We start from the raw sequence: 12949 nt of genomic DNA on the forward strand, positions 1-12949 counted from the left end.
GTGGCCGGGGCATTGGAGGCTTCCTGGTGGCCCAGAGCTCTTGGGCTCCACCCAGTTTATTGGCTTACAAGCTCTTTATTCTTATGGCAGATTGGAGGGGGAGGAAGGGATTAGGAAAAGGATTAATCAGTAAAGGAGAACTCGTGAGTCATTCGATAAGATGTATAGCACTGGCCGTTTCTGTGAATTTCCTTGAGCAAAGGCGTGTTTCTAAACTACTTAAGATCTTTAACTTATCGGGACTAAAACAGGTGGCTGTGGGTTTCAGGAGGAGCCAAGATGTTTGATTATACTCCACTGCTTCAAGGGAGTGTTATCTCCTTGAGCAACCTATGGAATGCCGCTGAACAGTTATGCTCTCGGGACATAAAGACATGAAGGCAATAAGGAGACTTTTCTCCTCAGAGGATGCCCATGGCTTCCCATGGGTGTCTCACACAGGGGAGACCAACTTACCTAGCACCCCAGAAACTCACATTAGGTTTTACAATAGTAACATTATCTTCAGGAGCAACTTGGGGAGGTTCAGACTCTTGGAGCCAGAAGCTGCATGACCCCTAAACCGTAATTTCTATTCTTGTAGCTAATTTGTTAGTCCTGCAAAGACAGGCTGGTCCCCAGGCAAAAAGGGGGTCTCTTCAGGAAATGGCTATTATCAATTTTGTTTCAGAGTGAAACTATGAACTGAATTCTTTTCCTAAGTTAATTCAGCCTATGCCCCGGAATGAACAAGGACGGCTGAAATGTTGGAAGCAAGATGGAGTCAATTAGGTCTGATTTCTTTCACTGTCATAATTTCCTCAGTTATAATTTTGCAGTCAGTTTCACCTGTTTCTGACTCCAGTGGGATGCAGTGGGGAGAGTGACAGGCACAGGGAGGGGTGCAGGCAATGGCCTGCAGATGGACGGAGCTGGAAGGATGGAACCTGGTGTCTACAGACATCTCTCAGGAACAAAGTGTGAGACGGAGCTCTTCCTGGTAAAGCAAGCAGGCCAGGCGCTGTGCATTCATCATGAGGATGCTAGAAGCCATGGAGGGTTTTGAAGAAAGGAGGGACATGATCCAAATCCAGGCTTTTAAGAAGTTTCCCAAAGGCCAGTCAAAGGAAGAGCATCATAGAGAGAGAGGATGAGGACTTTGGGGTCTTGGGAGGTTGAATCCTTTTTGTAGCTCACATAGGTGGTAGAGATGACATTTTGCACTGAGACAAGCAGGTCAGACAACCAGCCTTAGGGTTACCTGGCTCCAGGGACAAGAAAGGATTCAGGGAGGCCTGAGCTTATCAAATCCCGTGACATGTTTGTAATGTCTGCCTCTCCCCTCAGGCACTCCTGGCTGCAAAAGCACTTAGGAAACCCACACAGGGAAGTGGAGGGTGTTCAATCCCCTCATTGGTCCTGACCCGCATCTACAGGTTCTCTAGCTTGTGGTGTCCTGGGATTCTTAAATGCCATTTTTTCAGTCCTTTGATCTGAGGACCCTGGAGAATCTCTAAACCCAGGATACTAAGGCCATGGCTGGTTATATGTAGGTATTCCCATTTCTGTCAACCAATGTAAACAACCTTGTAAGATTAACCCAGGAGTTGTTACCAGGTTGTGAAATGCTTAGAGATAAAATGGATCAAAGTCAGGAGGTGATATTACCACAGTTGTATCTGGCTACAGCCTTCATCTGGTTGGACCTTGTTGCATAGACTGTGGATTGAGGGAAGCCGAAGAAAGGTCAGAGATAAGGCTCCTGCCATAATCCAGGTGAGGGTTAATGGATCAGATAAGTGGCAAATCACATGGATCTGGATTCAGGATTCACTTTTTGTAAAGAGACAGCTAGGTTTTTTTTTTTAACGTGGCATTTCAGTCTTGTTGCCCAGGCTGGAGTGCAATGGCGTAATCTTGGCTCACTGGAGCCTCTGCCTCCCAGGTTCAAGCACTTCAAGGTAGCTGGCATTACAGGCACCCACCACCATGCCCAGCTAATTTTTGTATTTTTAGTACAGATGAGGTTTTACCATGTTAGCCAAGCTGGTCTCGAACTCCTGACCTCAGGTGACCATCCCGTCTCGGCCTCCCAAAGTGCTGGGATTATAGGCATGAAACAATGCACCCAGCCGAGACAGCTAGGTTTTCTTTTTTTTTTTTTTTGAGACAGAGTTTCACTCTGTTGTCCAGCCTGGAGTCTAGTGACACAATCTCAGCCCACTGCAACCTCATGGGTTCAAATGATTCTCCTGCCTCTGCCTCCTGAGTAGCTGGGATTACAGGCATGTACCACCACACTCAGCTAATTTTTCTATTTTTACTAAAGTCAGGGTTTCACCATGTTGGCCAGGGTAGTCTCAAACTCCTGACCTAAGGAGAGTCGCTGGCCTCTGCCTCCCAAAGTGCTGGGATGACAGGCATGAGCCACCATGCCTTGCAGACAGATAGGTTTTCTAATGTGGATGAGAGGAGCATGAAAGAGGAATCGGGCATGAGCCCAAGGTTTTTTGTTGTTGTTGTTTGTTTTTTTTTGAGACGGAGTCTCACTCTGTTGCCCAGGCTGGAGTGCAGTGGCGTGATCTCGGCTCACTGCAAGCTCCGCCTCCCAGTTTCACGCCATTCTCCCGCCTCAGTCTCTGGAGTAGCTGGCACTACAGGCGCCTGCCACCATGCCGGCTAATTTTTTGTATTTTTAGTAGAGATGGGGTTTCACCATGTTAGCCAGGATGATCTCGATCTCCTGACCTCGTGATCCACCCACCTCGGCCTCCCAAAGTGCTGGGATTACAGGCGTGAGCCACCGGGCACAGCCAAGACCAAGGTTTTTGATCTTAGCAGCTGTAACCATGGACGCTGCTTCAGCTGAGATGAGGTTGGTATTGACATAATATGCACTGTGGATATCCAGAGGATTGTTTTGGCCATACAAAGAATCAGAGACCAATAAGTGCTGGCATCAAATGGATAACTAGACATACAGGATGGGGTATCTGGGAGGGTATTGATACTGGAGACATCCAATATATGAAAGCTAATGGGTGAACTGTGATTAGTTATGGGTCCATTTAGGAGGACGTGCTTCAGATTATGGTGGTAAATCTTTTCAGGGGGCAGAAAGGTGTGATTACAGACTGAGGAGTGGATCTCTTACTTACGTCCCCAAATGATGGTATTGGGCTTCCTAAACACCTGAAAGGGTGTGAGTGACCATCATAGCAGGACATATGATACAGTAGAGTTTGGAAGGGGATGTAGACATCCAAAGAGAGAATAGACAAGAGATAGATGCATGCAGAAGCATAGGAGTAATTCAGGGAAGATGACACTTGGGCCTGAGTTGGTGCCAAAGTTGTAACTTTTTTTTTTTTCAGATGGAGTTTCACTCTTGTTGCCCAAGCTGGAGTGCAATGGCACCTTCTCAGCTCACTGTAACCTCCACCTCCTGGGTTCAAGCAATTCTCCTGCCTCAGCCTCCCAAGTAGCTAGGATTACAGGCACCCGCCACCACGCCAGGCTAATTTTTGTATTTTCAGTAGAGACAGGGTTTCACCATGCTGACCAGGCTAGTCTTGAACTCCTGACCTGGTGATCTGCCTGCCACAGCCTCAAAGTGCTGAAATTACAGGCATGAGCCACTGTGCCTGGCCAGTTGTAATTATTTATCACTGTCTAGACTCACAAACATTTTGAGATGACTTTGGGAGTCCCTGGGGAGTTTCATTCAGCCTGGTGCATATGGGCAGTGAAAAATATGCTCATCTGTAATAGTAGATTTGGTTTGGGTCACAAATCCAGGGGCTGGGCTTTAAATGGCATTAGGTGGACAGAGGAGGGTTGCTACAGCTGAGGTCTCAGCTGATACGGCACAAAAGTGAAATAGGGCCATGGATATCTGAAGCCACATGTGGTTCTGTGTGGCTATGGAGTCATTCCGGGAGACATTCACGGGAAGATTTGGGATTACCACTGCTATTGTAAACCATGGAAATTCTGTGTTAATATTGGATCCTATTTGTATTTGTCAAGCATAGTCTGGATGCTTATCCACATTTTGGTATAAGGCCAGAATTGAAGGCCCAATATGATGTGTCACTTTGACATCTTGTGATAGTGGGACAACCTTAAAAGGTGTAAGTACAAATCTCATTCCCACTCTGCTCTCTTGAATAACGTATCCTAGCCTAACAGCCCATTTTATCAAGGTGATAAGGCAGGGTTCCAGGTTGTTATATTTTGTGGTGGGTTTCAATTCCATCCCTACCACCAGAGTTATGGAAACAAACCATTGCATATTCCCAAGGGAATCATGGGCCGTTATACCCTCTTCATCTTGTGAAACAATTTTATTTGTAGGTGCTGGGTGTGGCAGCTCACCCCTATAATCTCCTCAGTTTCAGAGGCCAAGGCAGGTGGATCACTTGAGACCAGAAGTTCAAGACCAGCCTGGCCAACATGGTGAAACCCCATCTCTACTAAAAAAAAAATACAGGCCAGGCGCAGTGCCTCCCGCCTGGAATCCCAGCACTGTGGGAGGCCGAGGTGGGTGGATCAGGAAGTGTGGAGATCGAGACCATCCTGGCTAACATGGTGAAACCCCGTCTCTACTAAAAAAATAATACAAAAAATTAGCCGGCTGTGGTGGTGGGCACCTGTAGTCCCAGCTACTCGGGAGGCTGAGGCAGGAGAATGGCCTGAACCTGGGAGGCAGAGCTTGCACTGAGCTGAGATCATGCCAGTGCACTCCAGCCTGGGGGACACAGCAAGACTCCGTCTCAAAAAAAAAAAAATTAGCCGAGTGTAGTGGTGCACGGCTGTAATCCCAGCTACTTGGGAGGCTGAGTCACAAGAATCACTTGAACCTGGGAGGCGGAGGCTGCAGTGAGCCAAGATTGTGCCCCTGCACTCCAGCCTGGGTGGCAGAGCTAGACTATGTCTCAAAATAAACCCCCCAAAATAAACTTTTACTTCTGGGGATGCCAGAGAGGGGCTGAAGTTTGGAGAAACTCAGGTGGGGGTGGCCATGGGCATGTGTCTGTACAGTATAAAGAATGATATACATTTAGAGAGGGAGGTTGTCTGATGGACTCAGGTAGCTGCCTTGGGCTTTATGTGAGCTTGGATATCGCTATTCAGAAGGAGGTGTGGACCTTTTTTTGTTTGTTTGTTTTTGAGATGGTGTCTCACTCTGTTGGCCAGGCTGGAGTGCAGTGGTGCAATCTAGGCTCACTACAAACCCTGCCTCCTGGGTTCATGCCATTCTCCGGCCTCAGCCTCCCAAGTAGCTGGGACTACAGGTGCCCACCACCATGCCCAGCTAATTTTTTGTATTTTTAGTAGAGACAGAGTTTCACCATGTTAACCAGCATAGTCTCTATCTCCTGACCATGTGATGTGCCCACATCAGTGTCTCAAAGTACTGGGATTATAGGCGTGAGCCACCGCGCCCAGCCCAGAAGGGGGTGGACCTTTTTATGTCAGGACCTCAGCATGGATACCTATTTGTCCACCTACTTCTTGTTGCTGATGGCATTTGACCAGCAGGCCCATGAAGAGACAAAGGCACCAGTGGACATGGTTTCAACTCTGTGTTGGGGACCTTGGGGGGAGGATGGGCAACGGTGGGTGTGTAGGGGAGGTGGGTTGTGATACCTCAGCAGAGGGACTGTTTGTGATTTCATCTGTCACTATCATAGCAGGGCACTGTGACCTTTGAAGATGTGGCTGTGAACTTTTCCCAGGAGGAATGGAGTCTCCTTAGTGAGGCTCAGAGGTGCTTGTACCGTGATGTGATGCTAGAGAACCTGGCTCTCATATCCTCGCTGAGTAAGTTGCTCATGCTCACCTTTGTGACCTAAGCTAGTGTTGCCATTCCCATTTTTCATTGACAGGACTGTCTTTCTCACTTAAGGAACCTGGACACAGGTTCCTTTTACACTTCTCTGTGTAAGTTGTGTGGTTGGTAGGAGTAAGGTGTGTGTATTGCCTTTTCCTCTCTTTTTTTTTTTTTTTTTTTTTTCTGAGACAGTGTCTCACTCTGTCACCCAGGCTGGAGTACAGCAGCGCCATCTTGGCTCACTGCAAGATCCACCTCCCAGGTTCATGCCATTCTCCTGCCTCAGCCTCCCAAGTAGCTGGGACTACAGGCACCTACCACCACGCCTGCCTAATTTTTTTTGTATTTTTAGTAGAGACGAGGTTTCACCATGTTAGCCAGGATGGTCTTGATCTCCTGACCTCGTGATCCACCCACCTCCACCTCCCAAAGTGGTGGGATTATAGGTGTGAGCCACCGCACCTGGCCACCTTTTCCTCTCCTTAAGCAGCTCCAACACCTGCTCTGCTCCAAGCTCCCAGGGAAGGAGTCAGAGTCAGGAGTCTTATAGGCACCTTAATGTATCCTTTGCCTGCTCTCTGGCTGTCAGTTGACTGTCCAAATCAGTAGCGCTTGTGTGCCCAGTTTCTATTAACACTTCCTTCCTCTCTCTGACAATTCTTTGTGCCTCCCTGTGTCAATTGCCTTCATTGACATTGTCACTACCTACATAGACCATAGACTCTTCTTGCAAGACCCTGCTTAGGAATTCTCTTGTAATACTTAGCTTACTCTCCTGTGGGCTGTCAGGTGCTTAGTTGTCCTGAGCTAGTGTTGGCTGTTCATCTCTGCTGTCTCTCCCTTCATACTTATATCATCCAGTCATATGTACCGGGGGTGAGATGGAGAGTCCTCCGTGTTTGACAAGATGTGGTTCAATTCAGGCTCATCACGATAGGCTTAAAGGGAGCCTGTCCCTCAGGAGTGCCATGCTGGGGGAGGGCATGACTTCAGGGGTTTATCCAAATCATACCAGAAACCATTTATATTTGCCAAGTATTTTTGTGGCAGTATGAGTAGGCACACACTATTTGTCTTTTTCTCCCTATTGTTGAGAGTTTCACACTTGCTCTGTATGTTTTCATTTCTACAGTGATATCCACCCCAGCACTAATACTCACATCTCTGGACTCCACATCTCACCCATTTTTCTTCTGCTTTCATCTGCAGTTGTCTCTGATATTGGTGTACTGATTATGTATTAGGAAGTGTATGCCCACTGTTAAACCATCTATGACCACCCCCTGCTGTGATGTACTCATGTTTTCTTGGTCTTCACATATGTTTCTAAATATATATAGATGTATATATATGTTTGTATATGTATATATATGTGTGTGTGTGTATATGTATATTTTTTAGAGAGAGTTTTGCTCTTGTTGCCCAAGCTGGAGTGAAATGGTGTGATCTCGGCTCAGTGCAACCTCTGCCCCCTGGGTTCAAGTGATTCTCCTGCCTCAGCCTCCTGAGTAGCTGGGATTACAGGCACACGCCACCATACCTGACTGACTTTTTGTATTTTTAGTAGATACAGGGTTTTACTATATTAGCCAGGCTGGTCTCGAACTCCTGACCTCAGGTAATCCACCCCCCTCAGCCTTGCAAAGTGCTGGGATTACAGGAGTGAGCCACCGTGCCTGGCCCATATTCTTCTATATAGCACTCACATGTCATCAGGAGATAAGTCCTGTACACAACTTGTTTGTAGAGGAAGGAGCTGTAGACCCTGCCTGTACTCCCTGTGTTGCATATATGCTTGTGCTGTTTACATCATGAAGCCTCCTAGATTCTGTGACCTTTATAGCCCAGGAATTCTAAGCAGCCCCATCTTTTTTTTTTTTTTTTTTTTTTGGTGATTGAGTCTCACTCTGTTGTCCAGGCTGGAGTGCAGTGGCATAATCACCGCTCACTACAAACCTCCGCCTTCTGGGTTCAAATGATTCTCCTGCTTCAGCCTCCTGAGTAGCTGGGATTACAGGTGTCCACAACCACACCCAGCTAATTTTTGTATTTTTAGTAAAGATGGGGTTTCACCATGTTGTTCATGCTGGTCTTGAACTTCTGACCTTAGGTGATCCACCTGCCTCAGCCTCCCAAAGTGCTGGGATAACAGGTGTGAGCCACCGTGCCCAGCCAGCAGCCCCATCTTCAACTTGAAGCCAACATTGTGTTCCTGCAAATATTTTTATAGAGTAATTCCTTAATTTGTGAGATGTACCTGTGGGTTGACTGTGCCTTCCCATTAGAGGTATTTTGCACTTGACCAGCATTTTCTTGCTTTCAGGTTGTTGGTGTGGATCGAAAGATGAGGAGGTACCATGTAAGCAGAGAATTTCTGTACAAAGAGAGTCTCAGAGCAGGACTCCTAGGACAGTTATTTCTCCTAAGAAGGCTCACCCCTGTGAAATGTGTGGCCTCATCTTGGGGGATATTTTTCACTTTGCTGACCACCAGGAAACTCATCACAAGCAGAAGCTGAACAGGAGTGGAGCATGTGGAAAAAACTTGGATGACACTGCAAACCTTCATCAGCACCAGAAACAGCATATTGGAGAGAAATTCTACAGAAAGAGTGTCAGAGAAGCATCATTTGTAAAGAAACATAAGTGCAGGGTGTCACAGGAGCCATTTGTCTTCTGTGAGTTTGGGAAGGACGTTCTGCCCAGTTCAGGATTATGCCAAGAAGAAGCTGCTTACCCTGTAGAGAAGACAGACAGTGAAACTACGCATGGCCCACCCTTTCAGGAGGGAAAATCTAATTACAGGTGTGGAAAACACACAAAAGCCTTCAGCACCAAACACTCAGTTATTCCACACCAGAAACTTTTCACTAGAGATGGATGTTATGTGTGCAGTGATTGTGGAAAATCCTTTAGCAGATATGTCAGTTTCAGTAATCATCAGCGAGATCACACTGGAAAAGGACCTTATGAGTGTGGGAAATCTTATAGTCAAAAGAGCAGCCTCATTCAACATCAGAGAGTTCACACTGGAAAGACAGTTTATCCCTGTGGGGAGTGTGGGAAATCTTTTAGTCAGAAGGGCAGCCTTATTAGCCATCAGCGTGTTCACACTGGAGAAGGGCCTTATGAGTGTGGAGAATGTGGGAAATCTTTTGATCAAAAGGGTAACCTCATTCAACATCAGCGAGGTCACACTGGAGAGAAAGCTTATCACTGTGGGGAATGTGGGAAATCTTTTCGTCAGAAGTTTTGCCTTATTAACCATCAGCGTGTTCACACTGGAGAAAGGCCTTACAAGTGTGGAGAATGTGGGAAATCTTTTGGTCAAAAGGGCAACCTAGTTCACCATCAGCGAGGTCACACTGGAGAAAGGCCTTATGAGTGCAAGGAATGTGGGAAATCATTTAGGTACAGATCCCACCTCACTGAACACCAGAGACTTCACACTGGGGAAAGACCTTACAATTGTAGAGAATGTGGGAAATTATTTAACAGGAAGTATCATCTTCTTGTTCATGAGAGAGTTCACACTGGAGAAAGGCCATATGAGTGTGAGATATGTGGGAAACTATTTGGCAATAAGCACAGCGTGACTATACATCAGAGGATTCACACTGGAGAAAGGCCATATGAATGCAGTGAATGTGGGAAATCATTTCTTTCCAGCTCTGCACTTCATGTTCATAAAAGAGTTCATTCTGGACAAAAGCCTTATAAGTGCAGTGAATGTGGAAAATCCTTTTCTGAATGTTCCAGTCTCATTAAACACAGGAGAATTCACACTGGAGAAAGGCCTTATGAATGTACCAAATGTGGAAAAACATTTCAGCGAAGCTCTACCCTCCTTCATCATCAGAGTTCACACAGGAGAAAGGCCTTATGAGTGCAGTGAATATGGGAAATCCTTTGCTGAAACATCCCATCGCATTAAACACAGGAGAGTTCATACTGGAGAAAGGCCTCATGACTGCTGTCAACATGGAAAACATCAGAATGTCTGCTCTCCTTGGTCTTAAGCAACTTCGCGTTGAGATGGAGTCTCATTCTGTCACCCAGGCTGGAGTGCAGTGGTGCAGTCTTGGCTCGCTGCAACTTGGGCCTCCCGGGTTCATGCGATCCTCCTACCTCAGCCTCCTGAGTAGCTGGGATTATGAGTGCACACCACCATGCCCAGCTAATTTTTGTATTTTTAGTGGAGATGGGGTTCTACCATGTTGGCCAGGCTGGTCTGGAACTCCTGACCTCAAGTGATCCACCCACCTTGGCTCCCAAAGTGCTGAAATTACAGGCATGAGCCTCTGCACCTGGCCTTCATTCTTTTTGTATTGCTTAGAATATGACATGCTGAACCAGGCATGGTGGCTCATGCTTGTAAACCTGATGCTTTGGGAGGACAAGGTGGTTCATTTGAGGCCAGGAGTTAGAGATCAGCCTGGGCAACATAGCCAGACCTCCTCTCTACAAAAAGAAAAAAGAATGACATGCTATGAAAACTTACTGTATATCATTCATCTGTTGAAGTGTATTTCAGTTGCTTCTTGTTTTTGTCTGTTATAAATAAAACTGCTATATTTGAATGCTGTTGTTCATATAGGTGTGTTTCACTATGGTAATATGGTGGTGTGCAGTGCCTGAGTCACATGATTAAAGTACAACTCTTTTTTGAGGCAGACTTGCTCTGTTACCCAGGCTGGAGTTAGGTGGCATGATTTCGGCTCACTGCAACCTCTGCCTCCCAAGTTCAGGTGATTCTCCTGCCTCAGCCTCCCGAGTAGCAGGGACTACTGGTGTGCACCACCATGCCTGGATAACTTTTTTTTATTTTTATTAGCAATGGGGTTTCACCATGCTGGCCAGGCTGGTTATGAACTCCTGACCTCAAGTGATCTGCCCGCCTCGGCTTCTCAGGTGTGACCTACTGCGCTTGACCTAATGTACAACTTTTTAAGCAATGCCAAACTATGACTTAAGAATAAAATTATTGCTCTTGTTTGTATATCTACCACCAGTGTCCAAGAATTTCTGTTCTAGCTTACCAAGAGGGAGTATGGTTAGTATCTGAAATTGTTTATTATTTTAATAAGTGGTTATAACTTTTTGAGTCAATGGTTTGTTTTGCATTTTTTTTTTTGTTTTGAGACAAGGTCTTACTCTGTCTCCCAGGCTGGAGTGCAGTGACACAATCTCAGCTCATTGCAACCTCTGCTTCCTGGGCTCAAGCACTCTGCCCACCTCAGCCTCCAGAGTAGCTGGAAACACAGGGCGTGCACCACCACAACTGGATAATTTTTGTATTTTCTGTAGAGAGGGTTTTACCTTTTTGCCCAGTCTGATCTCGAACTCCTGGGCTCAGGCGATCCACTTGCCTAGGCCTCCAAAAGTGCTTGGTCTACAGGTGTGAGGCACCCTGCCTGGCCTCACCTGTAGGCTTGTTTTTTAAAATGAATTTTATCTATTTCCCATTTCATTAAGATATTTAAAAATAATGAAATAACAAAGACTTATGTTGGACTTCATTCATTCTTCAGTGATATCACTTTGCTGCAAGGAATATTTGGTTTTCTTTCATTTTTTCTTTTTTTTGAGATGGAGTCTAGCTCTGTCTCCTAAGCTACAGTGAAGTGGCGTGATCTTGGCTTACTTGCAACCTCCACCTCCTGTGTTCAAGCGATTCTGCCTCAGCCCCCTGAGTAGTTGGGACTACAGGCATGTGCCATTATGCCTGGCTAATTTTATTTGTTTATTTTAGTAGAGATGGGGTTTCACCATGTTACCCAGGCTGCTCTCTAACTTCTGAGCTCAAGTGATCCACCTGCCTCGGCCTCCCAAAGTGCTGGCATTACAGGTGTCAGCCACTGTACCTGGCCGAATACTTGTTTTTCAGTACCACAAGAGCTATGAGCTGGTTGTCCACTTTATGTGGAATCGTAAGTGTCCCCAAGTGACAATACATATAGATTGCCAGGCAGTAAAACAGTTAAGATGCCACCATAGCTTTCTTTCTATTCAACATCTTTCTAAGATTACCTTACTACTTCTTTTGTTCCAAGTTTGTATTTCCTCAGAGTTCTCATGTATGGAAAGGATACACACTTTGTAGAAACAAGAACTTTATGTTATCCAAGTTCTAGGTTAGCCATGAGCTCCAATTACCTCAGAGCTCCGAGTCCTCTACTCAATACCCGTTGAGATTTATGTGTTCTGAGGCTTTTGTCTTCTAGCTACTTATGTCATTCTCCATGGGTAACCTCATTCATCCACATTAACTAATTTCCTCAATCCAAGCTCTTTTCTAGAGATAATCTCCAGTCCCTGTGCAGACACTGTCATTGCACTTTCTGCTGAAATGGTAGTTTCTTGCCAGCAAGGTGAGATTATGGAATCCAGAATCTTTTCTCAGGGGCCACATGCCCATTTCCCCACTTGCATGAATGTTGACACTGCAGCCACAGTTTTGGCAGTAAATGTGAATTTGGCAAGTAACCACTGTTCCCAGGGAAATGTCCCAATCAGAAGAAGATTATCTGGGACACCGATACTGACAGAGAGATGGGACATTCTGAGGGACCCAGAGGCAGGGTGCCACCTCAACTTCCCTGAGGGCTGCCTAGAATCTCTGTTTCCTCGCACTCTGAATTCTTCTTCCTCTTATGGCTGACCAAAAACATGGAACCTCACAAAGTCCATTGTAAGAGTTTTATCTTTGTGAAGTGAAGAACATGAAGACAGTTTCAATCAAAGTTATTGAGTGGACACTTTGTGTTTTTTTTTTGAGAAGTCTCACTCTTTCACCCAGGCTGGAGGGCAGTGGCATGATCTCGGCTCACTGCAGCTCCACCTCCCGGGTTCACGCCATTCTCTTGCCTCAGCCTCCTGAGTAGCTGGGACTACAAGCACCCACCACCATGTCAGCTTAATTTTTTTGTTTTGTTTTTTGAGACAGAGTCTCGCTCTGTTTCCCCAGTTGGAGTGCCGTGGCGCAATCTTGGCTCACTGAAACCTCCTCCTCCTGGATTCAAGAAATTCTCCTTGCCTCAGCCAACTCATTAGCTAGGATTACAGGCACGCACCACCATGCCCAGCTGATTTTTGTATTTTTAGTGGTGATCGGGTTTCACCATGTTGGTCAGGC

The 12949-nt window shown here is 46.1% G+C and overlaps 2 protein-coding genes across 7 annotated transcripts in view; one reads left to right on the plus strand and one right to left on the minus strand.

The window, feature by feature from the left end:
- Window positions 1-10820, plus strand: part of LOC112130069 (zinc finger protein 587) — a 99016-nt gene extending 88196 nt beyond the window's left edge. For 3 of the 6 annotated variants that reach the window (XM_054541264.2, XM_063720352.1, XM_024236605.3), the window contains exons 2-3: window positions 5676-5805; window positions 8139-10820. In XM_054541264.2, the coding sequence (XP_054397239.1) occupies window positions 5772-5805; window positions 8139-9700 (1596 nt within the window). In that variant the 5' untranslated portion in view covers window positions 5676-5771 and the 3' untranslated portion in view covers window positions 9701-10820. Of the gene's footprint in view, window positions 1-4338; window positions 4438-5675; window positions 5806-8138 lie in introns of those variants that run through there. The other 3 variants (XM_054541263.2, XM_054541262.2, XM_024236606.3) reach the window with 3 other exon arrangements.
- ZNF814 (zinc finger protein 814) overlaps window positions 1-12949 on the minus strand; it is a 44974-nt gene that overhangs the window by 5982 nt on the left and 26043 nt on the right. The gene's annotated exons all lie outside the window — the stretch shown is intronic.

This window comes from Pongo abelii, chromosome 20 (genome assembly GCF_028885655.2).
Source record: "Pongo abelii isolate AG06213 chromosome 20, NHGRI_mPonAbe1-v2.0_pri, whole genome shotgun sequence".
Taxonomy (NCBI): domain Eukaryota; kingdom Metazoa; phylum Chordata; class Mammalia; order Primates; family Hominidae; genus Pongo; species Pongo abelii.